General features: G+C 46.0%; 1 protein-coding gene across 4 annotated transcripts in view; it reads right to left on the bottom strand.

Moving 5' to 3' along the window:
• Positions 1–25,353, bottom strand: part of SH3PXD2A (SH3 and PX domains 2A) — a 248,826-nt gene that overhangs the window by 141,493 nt on the left and 81,980 nt on the right. For all 4 annotated transcript variants that reach the window (XM_035329641.1, XM_035329642.1, XM_035329639.1 and 1 more), the window contains exons 4-5: positions 11,165–11,241; positions 3,239–3,330 (exon numbers count right to left, since the gene is read on the bottom strand). In XM_035329641.1, the coding sequence (XP_035185532.1) occupies positions 3,239–3,330; positions 11,165–11,241 (169 nt within the window). The remainder of the gene's footprint in view (positions 1–3,238; positions 3,331–11,164; positions 11,242–25,353) is intronic.

Genomic DNA, 25,353 nt, shown 5'->3' on the forward strand with positions numbered 1-25,353 from the left:
GCTCGAAAGCCTGGAGCATCACCAGAACAGGAAACAGATAACCTAAGCAGCAAAGCCAACCGAACAAACTGGCTACATCCTAACAGTGTTGGGAAACCCCATCTTTTATTATAGCTGGATTGCTGCTCAGCACTGTGGGAGGTTGGAGCACAGCAGTAGTAGGAAATGACCCTGCAGGGAGCAGCCTGCAAGCCAAACGAGGCGCGACGCGGAGAGCACCGAACGCAGAAGCAGCGAGGCCCAGCAGGGCTGGCGAGGAGTTATAAGGAACAACTTAGGAACTCATTTGTAAAAGTGCTGCAGACGTTACAGGGAAATGGCAGTTTCTTTTAGGACAGCAGGAACAGAAGCGAAGGGCACAAATTCATGACTGAATTACTGCAGGAACACATAAGTTACTGTATGTGCATCATCATGAGTCATGGCTCAGCAACTAAGGGCACGGAGACCTCTCAGCAATCCCAGCTGTGAGGTAAACCAGGGGGTTTGCCTCCTCCCTTGAAGTTTAAGCTTCCACGTTTTTCTGACTGGAAGCACATGCTCAGTCCCTGCCCTGCTGACATGCAATATCCCAATTGACTCTCGAGGCTCATCAACCCAAATGCCCACGGGATTAAGGTCGCACTCCTGAAAATTAGCTAACAGAACTCCAGGTCAGGCTTTGTCTTAGGAGGCTGAGATTCGGTAGAAAAACAGAGCAGGTAATCACAAAACTAAAGACCACTTCATGGTGAGCAGAGGGAAGACGTGAAGGCACAAGCATTCCTTGGTGGCTGAGCCCCTCACTTGACGGTATTTGTTCTCCTTTAACACAGGCAGCTGAATGCCGTGTCTCTGCTGACTCATCACTACCCGAACAATCCCTGCACTGAGGGCTAAAAGAAGCAGCTGAAGAAAGATAAAATAATCACAGTAGTCTAGATGCTGCCTCCAGGCTACCTTGCTCCCCCCGCAGTGAGATGAATGGGGCCATGAATGAGGTCCAGGACAGACCAATTTCACAGGGCTCAGGCAGCGTTGGCTCACTCCTCCTGGAGGGGCTTGGCAGAGGAGAAACCGAGGGAATGAAGCAGGGATTTCTCTTGGTTGACCGCACTCCTTCGTGCAGTGGCTGCTGGGGCTGCGAATCTCCCTGGAAGTGTCCTTCTCCCAGACCCTACACAGAGGTCCAGCAAGCCCCATACCCCTTCCCTCCCCCCTCAGTTCACAGAAGAAAAACACTAAGATGTTTCCATTGGCTTTTACATCATCTTTTTGTAGAGACTAATCTTCAGTTTCAACAATACATCTTTTGTGAAGCGCTCCCAGCAGAAACCTTAGACACCTTCCCTAAGATCTGTTTGCTTACAGAGGACGAGGTAGGATTTGTTTAAACCCAGCTAGATTAATGTCTTGCAGACATTAGTGAAGTGAGATTTAATCAGGTTATTGCTCTACATTTTCCAGGGAAATAAATCACAGTTATTACTAGGCTGGAATAAGATGCAAGGCTCGGGCTGAGAAAATTTAGTCTTTTTTGTTTTTCCTGAGGGGAGCAAATTGGTAACTTGAAAATTGCTGCAAGGCTATTGAACAGGGTGCTCAGCAAAAGGCTCTCAACAACATGTAGGAAGGAGAAGAGAAAGAAAGCCATCATGGTAGAGCTAGCATGGGGGTGGGCCTTGATCCCCATTCCCTGCCTTACAGATGTCCAATCCTGACACTGTTTTACTCAGGCCTAACTCTGTAAGCCCTGTATCAGCACAGAAAGCAGGCAGGAGTGTTAGAAAGCATTTAATACAGATTTCTGAGGTCTACTTGGGTTCCTCTAGGTGACCTCTACCATAACCCTGGAAATCTTACTCCTCTTCTGGGGGTCTGTTGCTGCCCAGGACATACAGATGTCTCCTTGCATGAGATGATTGCTGTGGGATCAAGCAACCTTTGCAAACCTTACAAACCTTAAATGGGAACGCTGACAGTCAGTAGGTCCCAGAGTGTAGGCATATCCTGCTGCAATACTTTCTAAGTTTGCAGTAGGTGTTTAGCAATGAACATGCAACTTCACTTGCTCTGCTTGCCCCAGAAATGTCTCTAAAGTAAGCCCAGCTAGAAAAAAAAAAAAAAAAGTTCTTTTTTCAGACCTTTGATTTTAAAGCTGCTCCTTTTATCATTCACAAGCAAAAAGGATGCTCTCAGCTGTGCTAGCAGCGCTTTCTTCAGTACAAATGCCAATATGTGGCGTTATACAAAACCACAAACATGCAGGAGACAAAGTTTGGGAATTCAAACTGTAAATGTCCTCTCCTCTACAGGAGCTACAGGTCTGACCCAAACACAACAGAAGACAATACTAATCCTTCTGCAAACTATAGGTTCTGCTGAAGCAGCCAAACCCCCCAGAAAACTTTATATCCATTTCTCATTACGAAGGGGCTGTGCTAACAGTGGCGAAACCAAATTATGGAAACACAGCCTGCAATGAACTTTCAAATTATGCAACAAAGCAGCGCAAAACACAATGGGACCGAGTAAAACATTAGAGGAGCACAACAAAATATATCCTGTTCCGTATACAGGAGAAATGGAAATATTAGGGAAGGCAGCGCAGTTGCTTGTAAATACCCTGTTGCCAACGCTTTCCCTCAATTAATTAGCCCTCTGAACCCTGACACTATCAGCATGAATCAGCCTGTCCATTTCAAGGTAAAGGCTAAGATTCTGTTTTGTGTTCAATGGAAACTCTTTTCCCAGCCTTTTCTTAGTTTCCTGCTCAGAAAGAATGGACTCTCCAGAGACAATTCTGGATCGGGACCACAATCTTGCTCCCTTCAGATAACTAAGTATCTCTGGGCAGGAGTACATTTAAAGAAGCAGCTGGTAATTATTAGCGGTGTGCTTACTGGCAGGATTTCCCCCTGCTGCTGAGCCAATGCTTTTGGGAACTAAATGAGTCTTTGGTGGTAATTATCAGGCAAAACCCGCAAGCCAGGGGAGGTTCCCTCATTAGAACTATCAACAAGAAACAATGCAAAAGTGGGCAGAGGATGGCGGAACAATGTGTCTGAGTGTTGCTTGACTCCTCTGTCCTCCACACACCTGACGTGGTTGTATGTAATTGCCTAATTGTGGGGCATTTTCTAAGGCAGTGCTTGAAAGCTGTTCCCACACCTACAGCAGCAATAAAAGCAAATGACCTTCAGCTTCTTTAGCTAATCAAAAAGAACTGAGCACCATTGGAAATCCCTGAGGCACTTACTCTTTTGGAGGGTTAAGGTCTTCTGGGCGAGCCTCAAAGAACCTGAAGACTTCATCGCACTGTGAAATGTGAGGGGGAAGCCGAACCAGCGCCTGCAAAGGAAAGGAAGAGGGAGAAAAACTCAGAAAATCAAGTTAAAAACATGTCCTCAAACATCTAAACTACCAAGCAAGAGGAGGCAAGACATTCTTGGCAGGAGGAAGGAAATAGAAAAGGAAAGCATTGTGCCCAGCTACTTAACTGAGAAGAAAGGAAAGAGCATGTCTTGAATGTAAATGTCAAGTAGGGTGTGATGAATTTACATAAGTGATGGCACCTAGAGCTGGCCGATGTCATTTTTTGCCATGTGTACAAGAACAGAACTTGTTCCACATGTGCAAAACCATTATACTGAAAAGATAAGCGCTCCGTGGCAGGGCTGTTCTGTGACAGGTTTGCACAGAACCTCAGACAATGTGGCTGGGGCTTACAGGCTCAGTGTCAATGCACACAAATTCAAGCAGTGAAAATCTGCAGACTCAACATGCACTACAACAATGGATTAATGTTCCCCATAAAGCTTTCTGTCAACAGAAAAAGCAGAGTTTGCTTAAAAAAATAATCATCAAATAAAACACAATAATTTGCTCCAAGAGTGAGAGGAAAGGAATTTGATTGTCTGTGGAAAAAAATAAATAAATCAAGCATGAAGGCTACTTCTGCACAAAGAAGGCTTCACTGCAGTGCATCCTGGCTAACAATGCCCATGTGCTCTGCAAGGTACAGAGATAGGCAGCGTTTGTCACACTCAGCAGTGCTGAGCGTAATCTGGGAGGGCACCACATTATGTAGAAGTGTGTTGGAAACAAGCAAGGCAAGCACACAAGGCAGAAACATGCTATGAATTTGTTGCTCAGGCTCTAGAGCCTGCCAGTGCCAAAAGAAGCCACGTAGCTGCTCACAAAGACACAGGAGAGCAGCTTTAAGTGTCATGATTCTGAGATTTACTCCAGAGGTGGCCAGCAGGAGAGGAGAAAAGGCTGGAGTTAACCTCCTCCTGTGCTAAATTATGTTGAAAATAGGCCATGGGCTAAATATAGACCGAGCTTCTTAGAGGTCCTGTAAACCTGTTTGACAAAATGAGACCGTCTGGCTCATCTGCCACTTGAAAGTAGGACAAACAATCTTGGAAGATGGATGAAGAACTACACCAGAGCTAAATGAAGGTGCATTAGGGCAAACTGGTTATACTAACCCATGAGACATCGGATTTATCTTGGTCAGACACCCAAGAAGGCCCAGCCAAAGCACAAAGGCAGGACAGGGCAGTCTGTTAACCTCATGTCTGATTTTAACCAAGCTTAAGAAGTGAAGAAATTTGTTCCCAAGACTACTCCTGCTTAGGGACATCAAGGAAAATAGCTAAAAAAAATAATAATCCTGCTCTGAAACCGTGTCTCCAGTATTAAGTGACCTGGTCCTGTTTTTAGGTGGTCTGAAATTGCAAGCCAAGTGCTTCCAGGCCTCCAGGTCACTTTTCTTGGCTGAGGGGCGTTATAAAAATGCAGGGAAAATTCATCTAGTATCAGCAAGAGGGTGAAGAATGAGACACTGGCCTTTGGTCATGTGCAATTGTGCTATTGAGTGGAAAAAAAAATACCCTGTAACGAGGAAGCAGCATCAGCTGCAGAAGCTTGGAAGTACCTGGAGGGTCCAAGTGCTGGGGCATGCTTACAGAGCACTGCTGGTGCCTGCACTAACGCATGATGAAATATAACAGATGGAAAACTAAAGTCCTTTATTTTGAATGAAGGGCGCCTTAGTTCGCACTGCTATCCACTCAGTCTTGCTGTCTTGCCTAAAAACATAACAAAGGTGTGAGCTCTCTGCCCTTATTCCCAGTGTGTATAAACACAGGCATCCTGCTGGCAAAGGAAGACTAACACTTGGAAGTCAGTAGCTGCCCGGGAATAGTAACAACCATGGCATGTTGAAAGAGAAACGCCTCACCAGCACAGCCACAACAAGGGCACAAACATTAAAGCGTGTTTTCTTCAGCTGCACCACAAGCAGGAGAGACTTACAGAGGAATAATGCTACTAACAAACAGCGTAAGGGGGCTGAGATTTAGCGATGGCTCGATTCCTAACACCCTTCTCGGTTTGGGCAGGTTACTTAACCTCCTTCCATGAAATTCAGCGGGGATTTATCTCCTGTTACCCATTTACAATGCTGAGCAATAACACTTACCTAATCTGCTGAAAGGTTACGAGGCTCAGATATTTAATATCTACAGTGTGTTTTGAAATCTCTAAGGGCTTGATCTTGTGCAGTCAATGGGGCAACGGCAAGCGCTGTAAATGATATGTATCATTACTAGGGAAACATAAATACCCAAGTTATACCCATCGCAGGGGTTCTGCACATCAGGCACCTTCTCAAATAGTTGTCACTTCCCTACATGTTGCAGGTGTTTGCCCTTCCCAAAAAACAGGCTGCAGATGTCAATACTGAACTGGAGCACAGTGGGTTAGTGGGTTTTCTTTGACGCAGGAGCTTGGTAAGCTGCTGTGTAGATTTGGGTTTCTAAAACAACAGAAGCTTTAGGGAATGTGCCCCCCCTCTTGAACTGGTGGTCCCGTTTGGAACTCTCCAGGAGCACTAAGGGGAGCACTGTGGTCCTGCTGGGCCAGAGGAGGACAACTAGAAAGCCCCTCCGTGACTCCTGGCTTTCCCAGGCAGGTAGCAGAGGACACAAATCAAACAGGTGAAGCTGTTTCCAAACCCAGCCATCCTGCTCACCCACCCCAGCGACACGGTGGCCCTGGGGCAGGGCTGGCTCTCCCACTGCTGAATCACCTCCCAGAGTGCTGCAATCTTCAGCCCAGTGCACTGAGGTGAAATGAAAACCACCTGATAATAACTTGCCATTGCATGCTTTTGGGAGATCTCAGGTATAAAGTCTGCAGCCAATCAATTTTTATTTGTTTTTAAAGAGCAAAACCCTAAGGAAGAGTAAGAAATGCTGAGAAAATGCAAATGAGGGTGTAAAACCAACTACAGTAGGTCTGTTTTGGGTGGCAGGGAGCAGCAATACTGTTTTGAGAAACAAACCTCTTCAGCAAACACACAACATCACCTGTGATCAAGCCAAGCACAATGCAATTTCAGAGAGTGAACAAAAAGTGCACTGAGGAGATGAGCAACACCACTGTTCCTCTGCAAGGGGAAAATACAAGTTTGGGCATTTCCAGCAAACTGCCTTCAGGACAGAGGTGCAGCAGGCTGAAGGCAAGACTGTGGGGTCAAGGGAAAAAGGAAAAAGAGAAAGAGGAAAACAGATAGTGAAAAGAGGAAAAGGATAGGGATGTGACATTCTTCCCGGGACGTGGAAAATAGGGGTAAATGCACACAGCTACATATAGCAAACATCCAGAAACAGCAAGGAATTTGCACAGGAAAGGTGAAAGATAAAAAGTGCTAGTGAGCAGAATTCATCCTTGCAGTGCTGCTGAGTATTATCAGTAACAGCAAGTTTCCTTGTTCAACAGGCAAAGGCAGACGTGCACTGCCTAGACCTCACATACTCCTTAGGAGATAGGCTTTTATGTGTTATTTCAGCCTGTAATGATGTCTGTCTCTCTATATTACAGGTTTCAGACAGTCTCGCAGAGCAGTGGATGATTCAAAAAGCCATTAGAAAAGCTTCCACGTCAGGCGGGGCATTAGCAATCAGCCCTCTGCATCGGGCACAACCAATTCACGCTGCTCAGCTGCTGGCAGGCTGCTGCACGCCGCACACACACGGCGTGCAAAGCGAAGCACAGCACCGACTGCAGGCAGGGTTGGCTGCTTCAGGTTCCATGCCAGCAAACAGCTCGGTGGGAATACGTTGCAGGTGGACGGCTTCACGAAATGCATGCACACGGGTGAGAAAACACAGAATATGTAGATGTGCCTTGAATGCTGCATGTTGCATGTATGCATATACAATTATAAAAAAAAGAGATGCACAGACATGACTATAGAGGTATACAGCACACGTGTAGGTGTGTGTGTGTATGCATACAATGATATTCACCCCACTGAACTTTACGTATCTAAAACTGGGGACTGGTGTAACCGGTATCATCGTTAGTGGAAGACCAGCACCTTCAGGGGGTGATTTGTCTGCCCCATCGTAGACATCTAGCTTTGGGTGGGGTGATCTCTCCCCACACACAGCCTGCTGAGGGAGTTCAGACACGTAGCTTCCCTAATGTTCTGCGGGGTTAAGCCCAGCTCACAGATACCCAGAGACAGCTGACTACTGAATGCTTATGACTCCCTGACTTTTCATATTAAGGATCCTGTTCTCAATTGCTTATCATTCTAATTAACGGTAATTGTTTGTGGCAGATGCTTAGGAATGGCCACGAGTTCAGCAAGAGGGAAAATGCAATTACAATAGTTCACTTCTCAGAACAGAGAAATAAGTTCTTTCACCTTTCTGTATCTGTTTTGTTGAGAGCTTCAAGTAACCCCAAGCTTGAACCCCAAGAAATGAGGTGAGGAGGTTGCATGGCAAACACTGACAGTCAGAGACTAGTGCATGCTGGTGGCTCAGGCAAGAGAAGTAGGGGGATGCAGGAATAAATAAAATTGCTGAGGAAGAAAAGAGGGTGTGATTTTGGAAGTAACTGGGACATAGAAGAGCCTCTGACATAAAAGGGCCATAAGGCACCAGAAAGCAAGGCACTATACCAGGTACTGAGAAGGGCAAGTTATTTATTAACTCTCATTACTGCAGCTGGTCTAAACACATGGGCATTCTGAAATGCAGATAAAAATGATAGATGAAGTTTAAAAGTTTTTCACTTAAACCCCTTCATTCTTGAATAAGAGTAACTACTATTCCATTTTAATTCTGCACTAGCTTAGCTGTATGATAGAGACAGAAACGTCTGTGCATCTGTCTTGACAAGTTCAAGGATTAAACCTTGAAAGAGAGGCTGGACTGAGAGACTGAGAGGGAGGTAATTATGTTTTTTCCTTTTTGAAGTGTGGTTTCTCAAACTGTGAACTTTAATAAAAGAATGACCAATATTTCCTGGCACTGACGCAACTTGCTCGTATAATTTTTATTTAGGTGGCGTGCATATGGGTACTTAAACCTCCCTTCGGAAAAGCCCATAAGCTTCTACAGAAATACACCTCCTGTCAGGACAGCATAAATGCGTGTGACAAATTCAAGCATCTAGGACAATGGGACTTCACATCTTGAAAGCTCTCCTGCACAAAGATGCTCCCCTCACTTAGGACCAACATGCACAATGACGCAAGTCTGCAAATGCTGGCCTGAGTCTTCCCCGAGGGCTGAGGAAGGAGAGCGTGGTGGTTTGGTGACCCACTGACCTGAGAGGCCTTTCGTGAACACAGGGTGATGCACACTGGACATGCACACACTAGAGGTGTGTATGGGAGATGAAAAGCTTACTAAATAAAATGCTCCTAGCAAGGTGAGCCTATGAAGTTCCTCTTTTTTCACATTGGCAAAAACTTATTAAAAATTTAAGAAAACCAGGCACAAGGAGCCCAGAAGACCTTAAATCTCACTAAACTAAATCCAAGCCTAGAGTTAAGAAGGAAATCATCCAGAGATAGTAAGTCCAGTGGGCAGCACACGTTTACAAGCAAAATTCAGTTTGTTTGCTAAGTTGCTCGGGTTACCACAAAGGACATCCAGACCCTGCACTTTCATGTTTATGGATGAGAAAAGCCCTGGAAATCTTCCCTGTATGTCCCAGTCTGTTGTTCATTGCAACTTCAAAGCTTCTTGTGGCCTTAGCACAGACACTGGCCTAATTACCCCTGTGAAGCCATTTCTCTAGTGAAGAACCAGACAGGCCCGAGGGGTCAGGAGGCCCATGCTTCAGGGAGCAGAGGTCTCAAGCCCTTGATGACCGATGCTTTCTGCAGAACTCCCCATTCTGCCCAGTCTCCTCTCAAAACCTCGGGCAGCCTTTGCCTGCCGGTCATTGCTTCCATGCCTAGTGAAGGAACAAAACATCAAAACAGCCCAAGTCAGAGCTGCTTCTCAGCCATGCCAATCATCACGCTCTGTCAGAGACAGTCTGCAACAACAACATAACAAATGGTCAAGCATTTGCACCGCTCATTTGGCAGGGCCCATCTGTGCTTCACTTCTGCAGGGCAGGCTGGATGGAGAGTCCTCATCTGGCAAAAAAATCACCAAATTTTGCGTCTGGCTCTGCCTCCCTCCTCTGCTTCCTCACAGACTCCAGCAGACAAAGCTCTACTTTGTCTACATTTTACTATCCCACATCAGATTTTCTCCACCAACTGCACCTACATCATTCCAGCATCATTCTCCACATTTTTCAAAATTGAACACGTCGTCTGCCTACTCATTTTCAGACTAGCATGGGATGTAAGCTTTGCACCCATATATGAGCAAGAATGAATCTCAAAATGATGTTCTTGCTCTACAGTTCTGAACGATTCAAGAGTCACAACATCTGCTGGACTGGGGAAAAAGGGCAGAAAACAGGTAATGCTGCCAAAGAGGTGGGCATGATCCTACTTGCAGGCCATGCACCAGCTTGAGGCGGGGGAGCCAGACATCTTGAGGAGAGAAAAACCCAGCGAGGAGGAAGGCAGCATGGGAAGTCCTGCAGTATCAGCAATCATGTCAGCAGCTGACTCCAAGACATTCCTCAGAGGTGAGCGGCGGGGCACCGCTAGGCCAGCCAGGCCAGGGCTGTCTGGGCACAGACAATGGGGTCCCAGATAAGCAGCTTCCAGCGCGGGCAGCCCGGGGCAGGGGCTCCCCCCCAAGTAAATCGCTGCTTTCTCCTGCACGCATCTGCTGGGTGAACCCTGACATTCGTCCTCGCCACTCACGTCGCGGGCAGTTCCTGTCTGAAGGAAGGAGGCTGGGGGTGCAGCGGGACCGCGCATATTTTAAAGCGAGACTTTTGGCCGTCGGCAGGAAGACAGCATGGTAATTGTCACACAGAGAGCCTGATCTCATGAGATAAGACTTTAATCGCAGCTTCCTTGCCCGGGTGATGCAGATGGCAGGGGTTTTGCTGGGCCCTGTCACCACTGCCCCCTGCACGCCTCAGGCGCTGCTGTGACCTCCTCCCAGTTGTGGATGAGCAAATGTCTGACTGGAGCAGTTCTCGGGAATGGTGGTTTTCCCCTCCACCTGCTCCTCTGGCTTTCTAAAAACGGAAAGAAAACCCCACGGGAAAGAAAAGAGGAAGTCTAGGGTTTAAATTACACGCTGACGTGCTCAATACCCCTGCACAAGCTGGGTATTGGTCTTGTGTAGAAATGACTTTTAATCTACTGTCAGAGGATTAATTATCATCAAATCATAAAGTCTAAGCTGGAAAGGAAAGATTAGGTCACTTAACCCTCTTCTCCACACAGCTTGCTTTTCTGTCCTGCCATAAATTTCCAGACTTTCACTCATTATGAGAAACACCCCTGAAAGCTGCCAGCCCATCTCCAGTTCTGCACAAACCCAAATTTTCCCTCCTGCAGCCCAGACGGGCAGGGAAAAGAAGAAAATGCCATCTTTGTTGGGCCTCTCTGCCTGCTGAACTCTTGCATTCATGGAGACTGAAGCAGAAATAAAATCTGCATTTAAGTGAAGAGCCCTAGCAGGGCAGACTATGCTTATGGCCTTTTCTGATTAAACAAGGCACCGACGCAGTGTATACATTATGCTCAGCTGCGGATTGGCACAACAGCCACCACAGCAGTGCTGGCTATGGGAGCAAAGAGTGGCCTCTGTTTTCACCTGCCCTTACAGAAGACTCTCCTTGTGATGGGCTCAGCATAGATGAAGCTCTTAGTAGTATCCATCGAGAGTGGTGCCGCACAGCTGGTGTCTGTGAGCCCCCCCAGCAGGGCTGCCAGCTGTCCCCCTGCTCTTACCCTGCAGTACTCGTCGATGGGCTTCAGCCTCTTCACAGCTACATCTCGGACGTGGCTCCTCCGGAACAGGATCTTACCTGCAGAGGGAACAGAGGACAGGGGAGGTTTAGGGGCATCACCGACCACTGGGGATAGTGCAATAGCAGAGAGCAGACTTTGGCCACAGCCATCAGTGCCCTAGGCATGCAGTTGGGAGATGGGGTCTCATCCCTAGACCCAGCTTCAGTCATCTGCAGTGCTGGTGGCCAGGCTTTGCAACTCCCTTGCACCCCTTGAAGGAGAAATGTCAGCTCTGGAGAGGTTTGTACAGCAGCAGCTTCACGTGGCTGCAGCCCCGACCATACAAAACATCACAGCACACTCGGTGTGAGCAGCAGATCCACTTCTGGTCATGGAAGCAAACTGCAGAGACACTGCAGGGGCAGGTCACAGAAGGGCAGGGGACAATAGCTATTACAGCAAAGGGACTTTTTCTAATTTTAGCCTGTAGATAAAGTATAAAAAAAAAAAAAAAAAAAAAAAAAAAAAAGGTTCCCATTCAGTACTGGCATTAACCTGGAACAGACCAACACTAAGCTGTGACTCACTTCCACTTTGGTGCCGCTTTGGCACATTGGTGTTGGAGCTCCATCTACGCCCCGTCCATGCCCACCCAGCCTCCTCCCACCGCAGATGCTCCTGCCCCTGCACACAGGGGAACCACGCAGCCAGCAGACAAGGAAACATTTGGCTGTTGGTGACAGAGACCTTATAAATCTACAGAGGGAAACCAAATAATAGAAGAAAAATAAACAAACTTTTTTTTACATGAAAAAATAATAACCTCAGTGTCCTTAATGGATGACATTTCTGCAAGTCAGCTAAGATTAAATAAATAGCTGGGTTTTGTGTTAAACTGATTGTAACAAAGTTTATCAAAATAATCTAGGAGCTGAGTTTCCCCACACACAAGGATGTCATAGAGCTGGTATTTTTTTGGCTTGAAGGGATTTTATCTTCGTATCCTTTTTTGGTGGTTTTCTTCCCTTTTTCTTTTGTGCTGTATTTCTTTTAATGTATTGAGACAAGAATAAATTATATGTTCTCCTTGTGGTGGAAGAAAACAGTATCTGCCAGCATTATTTAATCCATGAAATGTCTATGTAAAAAAAATGCTGACATATATACCACCTCCTGCTCCAAACTTATTCTGCCAACAGGCAAATGAAATACTAATCCAGAGATCATGGGATAAGAAAATGGACTAGGAGATGAAATCAGACCCAAAATCCGAATATATGGCTTTGATTTTGTCATGATTGCAGTAGTTGAGAGGTTAATGAAACCATAGCCTTTAACAACCCAGTAGCAGAGGCTCTAAACCCTCCCAGACTCTGGCCCTTTTGGTTGCCTTTTCTCTTCACAACAGATAATCTGTAAAGCGTTAAAGCCTTTTGTTTCAGATGGGAGAAAGTAGTTTATCACAGTCCCTGAGATTTCGGGAGCAAAAGTGGTCAAGTGGCTTGTTCTGTGAAGTAAGGTCATCATTTCAAAGATGCCATAAATTTCTCTCTCTGGTTCCACGTGGTTATCTCATTACAAAGCCGGTGCTGAGCCATGCCTGTAGGATGTGATGCCTGGTGGTAACAGAGCGCGGAGGATGTGGGAAATCTGCAATAGGTGTCTGATTTAACCACGGCTGTGACATGTCCATCACCCTGAGCTGCCTGTCTTTGGACACATCAAAACCTTGCTGCTTTCTTGCTTCCAGCCCCAGTAAATGGGGGGAATTATCTGTACTTCCAAAACATTTCTTACTGTTTCTCCAGGATCACCCTGTATTTGTAACGCATAACTGCAGTGAGCCTCTGTCTTTTTTCTGGGAGGGAGCATGGGGTATCTGTAGCGAACAGACTGCTTCCCAAATCAGTGCTCCACAAATGCTGCTGTGGGAGAGCCTTGCATTTCTCTGCAACTTTTATAAATACACTGCAAAGAAAAAGGGACATTTTGGAAATGTTCTAACTGTCTGGCTTTCCTGTTTTCAGTTCAAGCCATGAGTCAAAAGTCGAACCGGTGACCATATAAAAACAAAAAGCAACCAAAGGCTTAAACACATTAAAGATCCCCTGCAAATGCAATTCAGCTTTCCTAAAAAGACAGTTTACAGGGAGGCCCAGTCTTCAAAGTAACATCATAAATGAAAGACTCAGACTTAAGAAACAAGATAAATATAATAAAGAACGTTATATTAAACACAGAGTACAAAAAAGACCCCAGGATATGATGAGTTCTCCTTCAGCCCTTAAATGGAGATGGAAAATATCAGGATGACTGTAGTGTTCGTACGGAGCAAAGCCCAGGAGGTGCTTCCATTTTTATCCCTTCACCAAAAAAAAAGGAGACTTTCACTCTGCTATTGGAAGCTAGAGAGGGGTAGATGAGTATTGTGGGGTAGATCTGCCCAGTCCATGGCATGAAGAGCTGAGATCTGGAGAAGGCCAAATAGCTCAGACCTGCGTTGCCAAGAAAAAAGGCAAGAAGAAAAACCAGGAAAGTCCGCAGCACACCCCGCGCTGGTGGACGGCGAGGAGGGACCCTGACCATGCACATCCAAGGTAATTAGGATCTTCCCGTTAGCGAGATAAAAACAGGAGGCAGACAGCAGAGCGGGGCACATGAAAGCCCCCAGCACGGAAACCTCAGGGGGCAGGGGAAGGGTTCACCTCACGCAGCACCGAGGTGAAGCGGGAAGTCCTGGGGCGGCTGGTAAATGGAGGCCGGCCCGGGCAACTTCCTCGTGAGGGTGGAGTGCTGGTTTACACACCGCTTGGCTTTTCCTCTGGGCAGTTTCCACATCTCTAAGGAAGGGACCTGATTCTGTGCGAGTACATTCAGCGCTGCTTCCTTTCTCAGTGACCAAGTGAATTTTACGGCAGCTCTTTTAAACCTCCTCCGGCAGCACACCCCCGTTTTACAGAAGGCCTAGCGGCTTGTTCACCAGGCTGTAGCCCGGCGAGGAAGTGAATGGGAAGCCTCAGTCTCGGATGGGAAGCTACAGGCCGTGTGGGATGGCACTGCCGCATGCACGTATTTCATTCACTGAGGTGCCAGCCTTGGACCAGGCCAAGGGAGGTTGGGCACATGCCTTGGGAAGGACTCGAAGGAGAGCAGCACTGCGAAAGAGAGACACGGGGAAGAAACAGGGCTCCAGTCCTGCTGCTAATGCAGGATGACAATATTTATTTTTATCCTTTTTTCTTTAAAGAAAATATTATTCCTAGGAAATTAATGTGGATAAGAGGCAAAGTATCAGGTTTAGCGTTGCAGGGGATATCTTAAGTCATCCCTTCATCTCTCTGTGTGTATATAGATGTAGCCTTTAATTCCATGGCCACACACCTCTTCTCCCACAGGACCCCAGTTTCATCCTGTGTACAGAGTGGGAAGGATAAAGCTGTTCAGGAGACCATCTATCTGGCAGCTGCCGATTCTGCAAGCTTAAAGGTATCCTCTGAATATCACTTTATTGCTGCAGGACAGCACCAGGCAGGCCTAGACAGAGAAGCACCAGAGGTCTCCAAAGGGATGCCTAGCAGGGGAGTCTGGGTTTTCCTCTTCAAGGAAGGGGGACAAATGCCATGCGGCTCCTACAGTCACAGCAGAGGCCCGCTGTCATAGCAGCCACTGCTCAAGACAGGTGGTTTGTTAGCTCTGAGACAGCCATGAAAACAAATCTCCTAATTACAACTTTCACTGCAAAGGAAAGGTACTGGCCTTGAGACCTTCTATAGATGTCCTTCATGACCTTCCCAGCACTGCATCACTGAGTGGCTCAGCCCCAGGCTGCCAGCATCACTGCCCTTTGGAGCCGGGCAGGTGGGGGGAGCTTCAGCAGGGGCAGCAGAGAGGTAGAGAAGTTGATATTTATCTCCTTTCCAAATCTACCAGGGAATGAATCCACCTCTTTCTCTTACTCTCCGATTGCTGAGCTTGATTCTCCTTTCAAGGGATGTCTGGGTGATGGATTGACCAAAGGTTGTTTCATGCAAGGACAGCCTCTCTTGGAGGTTAGGAAGAACCCAAACACACTGCAGAAGGGATGATGAACAAGTGCATATTAACATTTAATCTTCTACCTCAAGTACAGACAATCTACTTCAGAGGGCTCTACTTGAAGCAAACCGTATGATAAATATTCAATGGACAGCCTGAATACTAATGGGTATGCTAAAAATACTGTAATGTCTCATCTGATTCACATTTAAAAAGACATGTGCTGCCTCCAACTATAGAAGCTACAGCTGTGGGAGCTCCATCAGTCAGTCAGCTGTCTCCTAAAAGCAGGAAAGAGCTCTTGCTTTTGTGCCTTCATGCTGTTACTGTTATTGTGCTCTTAATTCTCTCCTCGTTTTACCCGAGAACATGAGTGATACCAGGCCTGCATGAGTACTGCCAAGCAACCTGTTCAACTTAAAGATCAAATTCTCAAAGACGGTCTGCTTACACGATGAGGTCAGACTCTTTTTGCAGTTACACTGGGGTTGCACCACAGAAAGAGAGAAAAGAATTTAGTCCTAGTACAGTTATAGCTTCTCCTTTTGGGCTAAGCAGCTTCCTCCACTGTGACTAACACCATTTCATGGCTAAAGTATTTTTACGAAGGCTTTTACTCCTTGCACATAGCTGCTCTTACTATTTTTACTCACTGAAGAAGCGTAAATGTGCAATCAGATATGACTCCTCAACCCATTTACACTGTGAAATCCATCCCAGAGTCCTGCAAGAAAGCTCTCAGGTACCTGTCATGCAATGTAATTCCCAAATGGAGCACTTAAATATGCACTGTACCTTGCAATGTAAAATACATAACCCAACAGAATGAGACTATGGGATAGAAGAACAATCTGACACTTGTCATGGATGTAAGTGTGGTTATCATCCAGATGGCAATCTGACAATAGCCAAAAAAGAGGTGTGTTCCTTACAAAATAATTTCACATGGGGATCCCGGTTTCCATGGATTGTTTCATCCATGATTTCCTGGAGTCAGGGAACCAGTGCCGAACAGTGATGGCATTCACTCCTGACAAAGAAAGGGTAGGGAAATGATTCATACTGTTTCCACCGGTGGGAGGGGGAAGGACTTTCTTAATAAGTAGAAACTCGTGACAGAGTCAGAACTGTTGGCTGAACTTGGCTGCCAAAGAGCCTCAGTTGATAACAGCCTTTGCTAATCAGCAGGAATTACTATGGAAGGTGACAAGAGGTGATGGAGACAGATGGAGTAACCAGGAAAGCCAACATAAGCAATAATAATATTGCTCTGAGATATGGGGGGTACAGAGGGTTTTCTTCTGTACTTGGATCCTGTTTTTAATGTGCAAAAGCTGCAATGTGTAAGAAAATCACTGAGAAGCAATATAGGATGGAAAATAGCATGGCTTGATTATAAAAGAGTATCACCAGGACAAGAATTTTTCTTCCATTAGAACTGATACAGCAGAATATGTCCCTACATGAATAATTACAAGGAGAAACCAAAGACAGGCAAGAGACGAGGCTGGACTGCCCACCAGCAAAGAGTTCCGACCTCTGAACCTGGCTGTTTTCAGCTGTCTGTAGGGTTGGCTACTTATCCCCTGGGATAACAGCACCAGCTCTAGAGCAACTTAGCTACTACAGCCTATGGGAGCTCAAGCACCAGGCACAGCTGGAAGAAGGAAAAAAGCTGTGAGCACTGATGCTGAAATTCAGCAGTGACAGATGGGGGCCACAGGGTGCAAATCTCAAGCTAACAGCTCTGTTACTGTTTGTAGAGCGTTCTGCATAAGCCAAGAGCTACTTCATGTTGCTCTGTGTCCTGCTGCTATCACCCAAACAACCTGCTGCTCCTGTAATCTCTTCAGCTGCCCCAGCTGCACGGCTCCCACCTCTCTAAAGTAACGCAGAAATCATGATGCAGGCAAATTGTCCATCATTTGGTCTGGTATGGGCAGGCAAAAGTGCTGTGAAGTTATCCTTTCACTTTTCATACTGTGGGATGGTTTCTTATACATTGTTGGTCTGCACACACCAGCAAACCCACAAAGACCCACCACATGCTAAAAGCAATTTCACTGCCAGAGTACAACCAACCAAAGCATCTGCCTCACACAGAGGATCTCAACTTGATCAAAAGTCCCCAGATTCCTTAAAAGTGAACTTCCCAGTCTGGAAATTGTTGCAAAGGGCTGGGCTGTTCATTCAGGGAGTGAAGTCTTCAGTTTCTGCAGTGAAATTGGTGCCTCCTCGAACTGCACAGCTCAGCTTCTCCAACATGGAAAGTGAACTCTTCTGTAATTATTGGCTGTCAGTGTTACAATGCAAAGAGCATGCATGTACAATGCAAAGAGAATGCAAAGAGCTAAGTGCTTTTAATTGCAGAAAGCAGTCAGTTTGTCACAAGGGAGGAGAATGGTGTTTACACCTGCAGCCAGCAAACACCAGCAACTCCTTCACCCGGAGGAACCAACCTGATGATAATTCAGAGTCCCACAAAGACAAGGATCCAAAAGAGGGTCACATTCAAAACATCTGAGAAACACTGCCTTAGGAAACAGAAGGGTTTCCTCACACCGAGAATGCGGGAGTATCCCCCTTTTTGCATACAGGCTTTGCTACACCACAAAAAAAGAGGCACAGAAAAACAGGAAAGCTTATGCAGATCCAGAGCATCTCCCTTGCCTATATGCATACTTCTTCCCTAAGATAAGAATCTGAACATTTACACATCCACTGCACCCTGGGTTTCTTTGAACATCCTCTAAAAAGATCTGTTTATACATCTTCAGGACCAAATCGTCTGACATATGGAAGCATCAGGGATTAAGTAACAAAATTCCAAGACCTTATACCAAACTAATGAGAAATGTGCCAATCACATATTATCACTTGTGCTGAAACACTTGATTTATCTTCTGTATCAGCTGACACCAGCATCCTGCTTTCACCCAGGTACTTAGTGGTTCTTAGCCTTGATCTCCAGCTCATCAGTGGTCCACAGACAGTCTGCACGGCTATTTTCAAGAGTTACGTTTCTCCCTGGACAGTGTGGGAATGATGTGGATCATTGTTCGTTGGTCCAACAGGTTTGGGAACCAGCAGCCCCTGTTTGTGTTATGTATTTGCTGGTCAACATGCCCATATCATCCAAGCTACTCCAGCTCCTGTCCTGCAGAGTCGAAAAAGGCAAGAGCCTCTCACATGCCTCTGTACCAGGTTTTTCACCAAAAAGCTCTTCCTGAATGGCTAGACCATGTCCCTGGTGTTGCAGTAACTAAACTCTTCCTCTGCTCTTTCAAAATCCACACTCAGTACCATCTGGCTCACTGGGGTCTGTTGAAGCCAGTAGGAGTCTTTCTGACACTGGTGGTATGGACCATCAGGAGAGGACCATATGGTCCCAGCTCAATCTTCTAAATCACAGGCCTTAATGAGTTCAGCCAATTAAGCCAGAGCCACGACCTCACAGACACTGGGCCAGTGCCAGCCTCACCAACAGGGAGCTTCTGAGCTACATCCACCTCTCACATTCTCGTGCAAGGTCAAAGACCTCGTAGCGAGGTCATTGGAGGGAGGTGGATTTGCACCGCACCCTTGACAAACTACACTGGAAAAGCAGAGTAAGGTCCTAGCCACATCCTTTGGCGTGAGTGGCAGTAACACCGCCTGGGAGACTCCACCCTTGTGCTAGCTGAGAACCGGAGCTGTGAATAAAATAATATTTGCACTCACACCATGTAGATCAAGGTCTCTCATTATTATTATTAGGAGGTAGGTCTTGCAATAACTTGGTGCTATGGCATATACGGCATAGGAATGTGGCAGGTAGAAATTGAGGGGTAGGGAAATGAAGGTTACTTCACAAGATCACAAAATGAGCACATGCTAATGACAGCAATAAAGTCAGTCCATAGATCCCTCTGCTTTAGGGGGATGTAGAATGAAACCGTAGGATGTAGAGATGTAGGGTAAAAATACATCTAAGTTAACATTCAGGGGCAGAAAATCCTTTGTAAACATTTATTCTAATCAAAAACAAATCCTCAATCTCTGCCATAAAAGAGGCAAAATTCTCTCCTGTGGAAGACCTCGATTAAGTCAGCTGCCAGGTACACATGTACCACATTACAGGAGGTGAAATTCAGCACTCAGGCTGGCAGGGACACTGCTCCTTAGAGCAGTTGTGGTATTTGGAAGGCACCAATTAACACAGAAATTAAACAAACAAACAACTCAGCGGCAAACATAACTAGGTGTCTGTGCTTGTCAGAGACTGGAAATCAACAGCCAGGGTTTCAGAGAGCAGTATTCAGAAACAAAATCCCCTGTGCTTTGCAAAACAGAGCACCGTTCTTTCTTTCCAAAGTGAAGTGCTCTCCCAGAGCCTCCACGCTAAACCTCAGACTAGATTTAAGCTGAATTTTCAGCAGGCTAAGACACGGAGGCAAGCCATCAAACAACAACCAGACCAAAGGCAGCCTCTGAGATGGAAAGCTCATCTGCAACCCACAACACCATCTCAAACCGAGGGCATCGTTCTCTGGTTCCAGACACACCTTTTTAATATGCCTTACAAAATAGCTTCTGGGTCAGTCCCATGGCCAGTCCATCCAGCAGCACCTTCTCTTTAACTCCTGACCACGAAGCCACCCCACATTACCTCCCTGGGTGCCAGATGCACGGCTGGCCCTATGCTCGGGGCCTGCGTGAGCCCCACGTTAGGCGGTGGCCATGGTGACCCCATGGATGTGTGTGGCCTGCACTGACAGGAGCCAGCCTGCGTTCTCTCAGCCTCCCAGGGACAGCAAAGCTCCCCCCAGTTGCTCCGTATCGGCTGCCTGACTGAGAGCACTCACACAGCTACCATGGCTCAGCCGCCACACAGGAATAGGGAAATAATTTTGTAATTATTTGTCAGATAAGCAGCCTCCTTCACAGCCAGCTCTCCCACGCACGAGCACTTCAGGCATTTCCAGCTCAGGCCATCTAACCCAAAATATGTTCATGTGCAACTCGGCACCAGCAGTGCCTACTAAGGCCGTGTGAGAGCCGAGATTCATCTCCCTGAAAAATCAGGCCATTCTTCTGGGCCCTGCCACATCCCAGCAAGTTCACTGCTTATGGGTGCGAGAGCACTGGTGGGAGACAGAGCTGCTGCCCCAGAGCTTCTCCTGGGTTCAGCGAGGAGCCTATGTCCAAACACAGTAGAAGGCAGCCCTGTCAGGTATTGGCAGCTTTTCCCATCGAAAGCTGCAGAATCAAAAGCCTCTTTCAGGGGTTAATGTTCTCACCAATTACTCGCCCCTTGAAAGGAAAAGTGCCGTCAGCCAAGGTGACAGCAGGACCCCAGGCCTATGCACGCTGTCATTTCTCTTTCACGGTTACTCTGTCCTTTTTACTGCCCAGGAAGAAGAAAAAAAGGCAGACTGGAAACTAATGTTTTGTTATTTTTTTTTAATTTTTAATAAGGATCACTGGGCCAGAAGCATAAAAACATAAAAATAACCCCAACTTTATTGCTAAATTAAAGAAAAAACAGTAAAATGAATAGGCACAGAAATCTGAATTAGGAATGTGAGCTGATAATTACCCTTTCGGGCCCTGATTAATTGCATTTGAAGCCACGGAGACATGGAGCAGCCAAACGGGACTGACTGCTAACAAAATACACACCACCAAACAAACTGGTCTTTCTCCCTCTGCGCCACCGCACTGGAATGGCAGCTCCCCAGATGCTGTTTGCCTTTGTGTCCTGGTGTGCAGTGCTGTGCAGGTCTGGCCAGAGATATAAAGTCCCACTGTTGGGTACCTCAGATAACCCCTCTGGGGTGGTCCAGCCTGCAGACTTGTGGTCTCCAGGTACAAGGCTGAGAATGGACAGATGCCATCTCCTCCATTTCTAGGTGGTGAATAACCTTCCATATGTCTAGCTGCTGCAGTTCAAGAAAGCAGTTTCACTCGTTGTTATAGCTCACTAACAAGTGACAGAAGATTTAGTTCACTTTGTTGCAGTGATGTCAGTGTCACATTTGGTTGGGGTGAAGGTCTAGCTGCAGTCCAGCTCCCTGTCTACAAGAGTGGCCAGTAAAAGATGAAGAAATTCAAGGAACAAGATGTGTAATGGGATCCATCTCTTGATATATACTCTCTGTTACTGCACATCACTTGTTAGACTTCTTCCGAATTAGAAAATATTTCTCAGAAAATATCCTACAAAAATTGTTCTAGTACTTTTTTGAACCCACAGATATTGCAGTCCCTATGGAGATGTCTGGAAATGAATTTCCTAATTTAATCACATGGCATATGATTACATACTCCTTTTTGTTCACTTTAAGCTTGTTTTCCAAATTTCACAGGCAACACCTGGTTTTTGCATTCCGAGAAATAATAATAATAAAAAAAATCACGTCTCTCAAATCCTTCATGATTTCACGAACTTCTACACTAACCCACCCATCACCTCTGTTCCAGACTGAAGATTTCTCATCTATTTACTCTCCTCACACAGAAGCCAATTCAACTCTGTCATCCTTCTCAGCACCTTAGTTTATTACACCTTCCTTGAGAGGCAGTGACCAGAGCTGCACATGGTATTCACCGTGTGGGGAAATTGTGGATTTCCGCAGCTGAAGCTCTGTGTTTTGTTCTCCATTCGTTGCCTAATTCTTTACAACACCACATTTGGCTTTCTGACTGCTGCTGACTATTGACGTGGAGTTTTTGTGGAATCATCCTTAGACCTACTGAAATCTCATCCCTGGATTGCAACAACCTTTTTTTCCTTCACAGCATTGCTTTGTAGTCACTAACTGAACTGCCTTTCTGCCATCGATATCATGAGATCCTCCTCCAGCTTTTTGCAGTCAGCTCCAAATTTGAATATCCTAAGTAACTGTGTGACCAACTAGGTTAGTCATATCACTTACACCTTCTTTTGCAGATCCTGGGTTGAACAGCACAGAACCTGGAACAGCTCCTTCAAGAAACCTGGCTGGTAAAACTGAGTTTCTTTTTAGATATGAAGTTCTTAAGTCTTTATCCCCAGAGGAGACATCATTTTAAACTCTGGGCTCATTTGCACCTATTGGCTTTCAATCATCCATTTAAATACTTTCCTGTAATAATTTTTATTTCAAGTGTCAGAAACCAAGGATTATTGTTCATGTCTACAAACATCAAACATCCATTCTCAAATGGAGGCTCCAATCTGGCAGAAAATAAGCTTACAGCCCATGTCAGCCATACATCAAATAACAACAAAGGCTGTTAATATAATTATCTTCTTATTGCTATTTCTGGAGGCACAGTAGGTTTTGATGGAGCTTGCAGTAATAGGATCTCTTATGCCATAATTTACGAGCACGTCTGTCTTGAACAATTTTCCACATGGGAAATTAATCACATTCTGCCTAATGGGAGGAAAAATATCTCTTTGCAGTTTGAATTGGATTTGCCATGGTCAATTGGACGTGGGATTCTTCTTTATCCCTAGTGATAATCTGAGGTGTAGTGTTGCTGTTCAAAATGCACTGTGTTAGACTCCGAAGATGGAGATACTTCACTGCCTGGTGATACTTCTATGCAGTGCCCACCTGGCCACAATGAAACAGGTCAAACCAACACAGCACAGCCCAAAAATTGGACTGTAGCATACATCAGGTTTTGTAGATAGATATTTCAGAGTACTTCCCCCCACCAGTGGACCTACACAGAACACCTGGAGCCAGGCCAGGATGAACCACCTGAGTGCAGGCTTTGCTTGGGTCTGCACCCAGTGACAGAGCTCAAGCCACCATTTCATAGCCCCACATTCTGATCTGAAGGTGCAAAACTAGTTCCTGGGTTGCACAACCACCTAAACCATTCATGGTCTTCCCTCTGATGTGCACCTGTATCCTGGTGGCACAACAGAAGCAGATTCAGCTAAGGCAGTAGGTCAGATACTTGAATTCAGAACTCTGGCAGCTCCAGTTGGTACACGAGTGCAGACATCTCAGCAAAGCCACTGCCCACCTGAATGTGCTCCGTCTGGGCACAAGGTCCCTGGAGATGTGGGGCCTGGGCCAGGCTGCAATTCTGAATGATACGTGACAAGGTACGAATGACAGATCAAAGACTCACAGGTCCCATTCACGTACATAAGGCAGGTGCTTATTCCTGCAGGCAAGCTCCTGCAAGGCAGCACAAGGAACTGAATGTCGTAGAGTCCCCCATGTGCCAGGCTAATGACAAATCTGGAGGCTGGTTGGTATTTATTTCTTCCATGGGGACTCAAGACTGAACTGGCTAGAAATTATGGCTGACCTTCCCTTCACTGAGATCACTTGCAAAACGTCAGTTCAGGTTCAGTTCAGGTTTAAATTTTAATCCCTTCCTCTCTTCCCATCAAATGCAGGGTGCAGAGCAAATGTCTTGGTGCTGATTCATCTCTACTGTGTAGAAATTAAAAGAAGTTACAAGAAATCTCAACTCAGAGAAACACTTCTGCTTGGAAAACCCCAATTCTCTTTTTAGTTCCAGTGGAAAAGGGGCAAGAAAAAGAGTCATAAAGGGTGATGGAAAATAAGCCAGAAAACTAATGCCTCAACTGGCACCACAGATAAAGGTGTCTGCAGGTAGCAGGAATGGAAGCCAACAAGATCGGTGTCTCTGGGATCCCTTGCCTTTGCCGTTAAGAAGCAGAACACAAAGTTACCCAATGTTCCTTTAAGGCTGAAAGACTGAAGGAAAACAGGATGGCTTAAAGTAAGAAGGAGTAAACGTATGACTGGAAACTATGAGTGCCCCTAGCCAAGCACCCAAAGGAACTGAGTAATGTTCATTAGTCAGGGACTTTATTGGTACTTGGGACTTTCGACTGCTGAGCAGGATTTAGACTGAAAAGATATTCTGGGGTATGCTACTCTATTTATGTTTGAACGGAATTCAGCCTCACCCCACGTAGCATTTTTCCATGGAGGTCTGAGCAGAAAAGACCCGCACTTTTTTTTCCTGGGCAGGGTGAGAGCGGGTCCCTTCTTGGGATCAGCTCAGCAGAAGGGCAGAGGGGAAATGCCACACTTCCCAACCAGCGGTGTGAGGGCAGAAGGAACGGGGTGGAGAGGAGCAGGTCTTCTGCAAGGAACCTGAAGGTACTTTCCAAAATATTTATTCCCAGAGCAGAAACCTACCATCCCACTGTACAAACACAGGACAGCACCTGAATTAACACTTGGCACCTGGCAAAAATAAAACCCAGGTCATAGACCGAAACTACCCGATAGCAAGACATACAAGAAATACTCAACATTAAAGGCTGCCAATTCTATCAGTCACTGATGCTGTGTCAAGCCTCAGCTTATGCACATATCTTGAGCATTTCCTAATTATGCACTTTCCAGCATACTCCCCTTATTTTACGTTCTCTTCCAGGAGAACCGTTCGAATCCCAAGCAGATCCTTAAATCACTCTGAGTTAATACAGCAGTCTTCTTTCCCGTACCTTCTTTTTCATCTTATTTACCCAGGAGAAGTGCTAGACTACTCTTTTCCACAGGTGTATCTTTTGTACTGCAGTGTCATCCAAAGAAAAATAAATAAAGTTTGCTATTTTCCACGTAGTTAATTTTAACTCAGTTTATTAATTTGTGTTCACGGGCCAGCAGGACAAGACGGGTGCATTTCAGCTTTTGCGTTGGATTTTCATTATATGTTTCTTGAAAACGAGGGCACTGAAACGGCCGCTTTAAAAATATACACCATACGAAGAGTCTAATTGATTTCTGATACTTTTGAACATTGTCTTTAAGGACACGCAGGCTGATCCCCTGCACTTAACTCTTCAGACAGCTCAGCTGCCTGGGAGTGGTTGAGGAGGGTCACTCCTGAGTCAGCCCAACAAGTCAGATTTGCTTTAGGTCATCTCCTAGTCCCCAGGAAACCTACCCAACGCGTCACAGACTACGCCCACAGCACCTGAAATTCCCCGACGAATCACAGGCATCACGAAAGCTGCACACAAAAAGTCCTTCCTGGCCCTTCAAGTTATTGCAATAGAAGAACGCTGCAGAAAGGGAAGTGCACATTTCCAAAAGAAAAAGGCATCAATGAGGGCTGAGTCTGGCCCCAGCACTAGCACGAATGAAAAGCAAACTGACTGACATCAGAGATGGTGTCTCGTTGCT

The sequence above is a fragment of the Oxyura jamaicensis genome, chromosome 6, assembly GCF_011077185.1.
Source record: "Oxyura jamaicensis isolate SHBP4307 breed ruddy duck chromosome 6, BPBGC_Ojam_1.0, whole genome shotgun sequence".
NCBI classification, from domain to species: Eukaryota; Metazoa; Chordata; class Aves; order Anseriformes; family Anatidae; genus Oxyura; species Oxyura jamaicensis.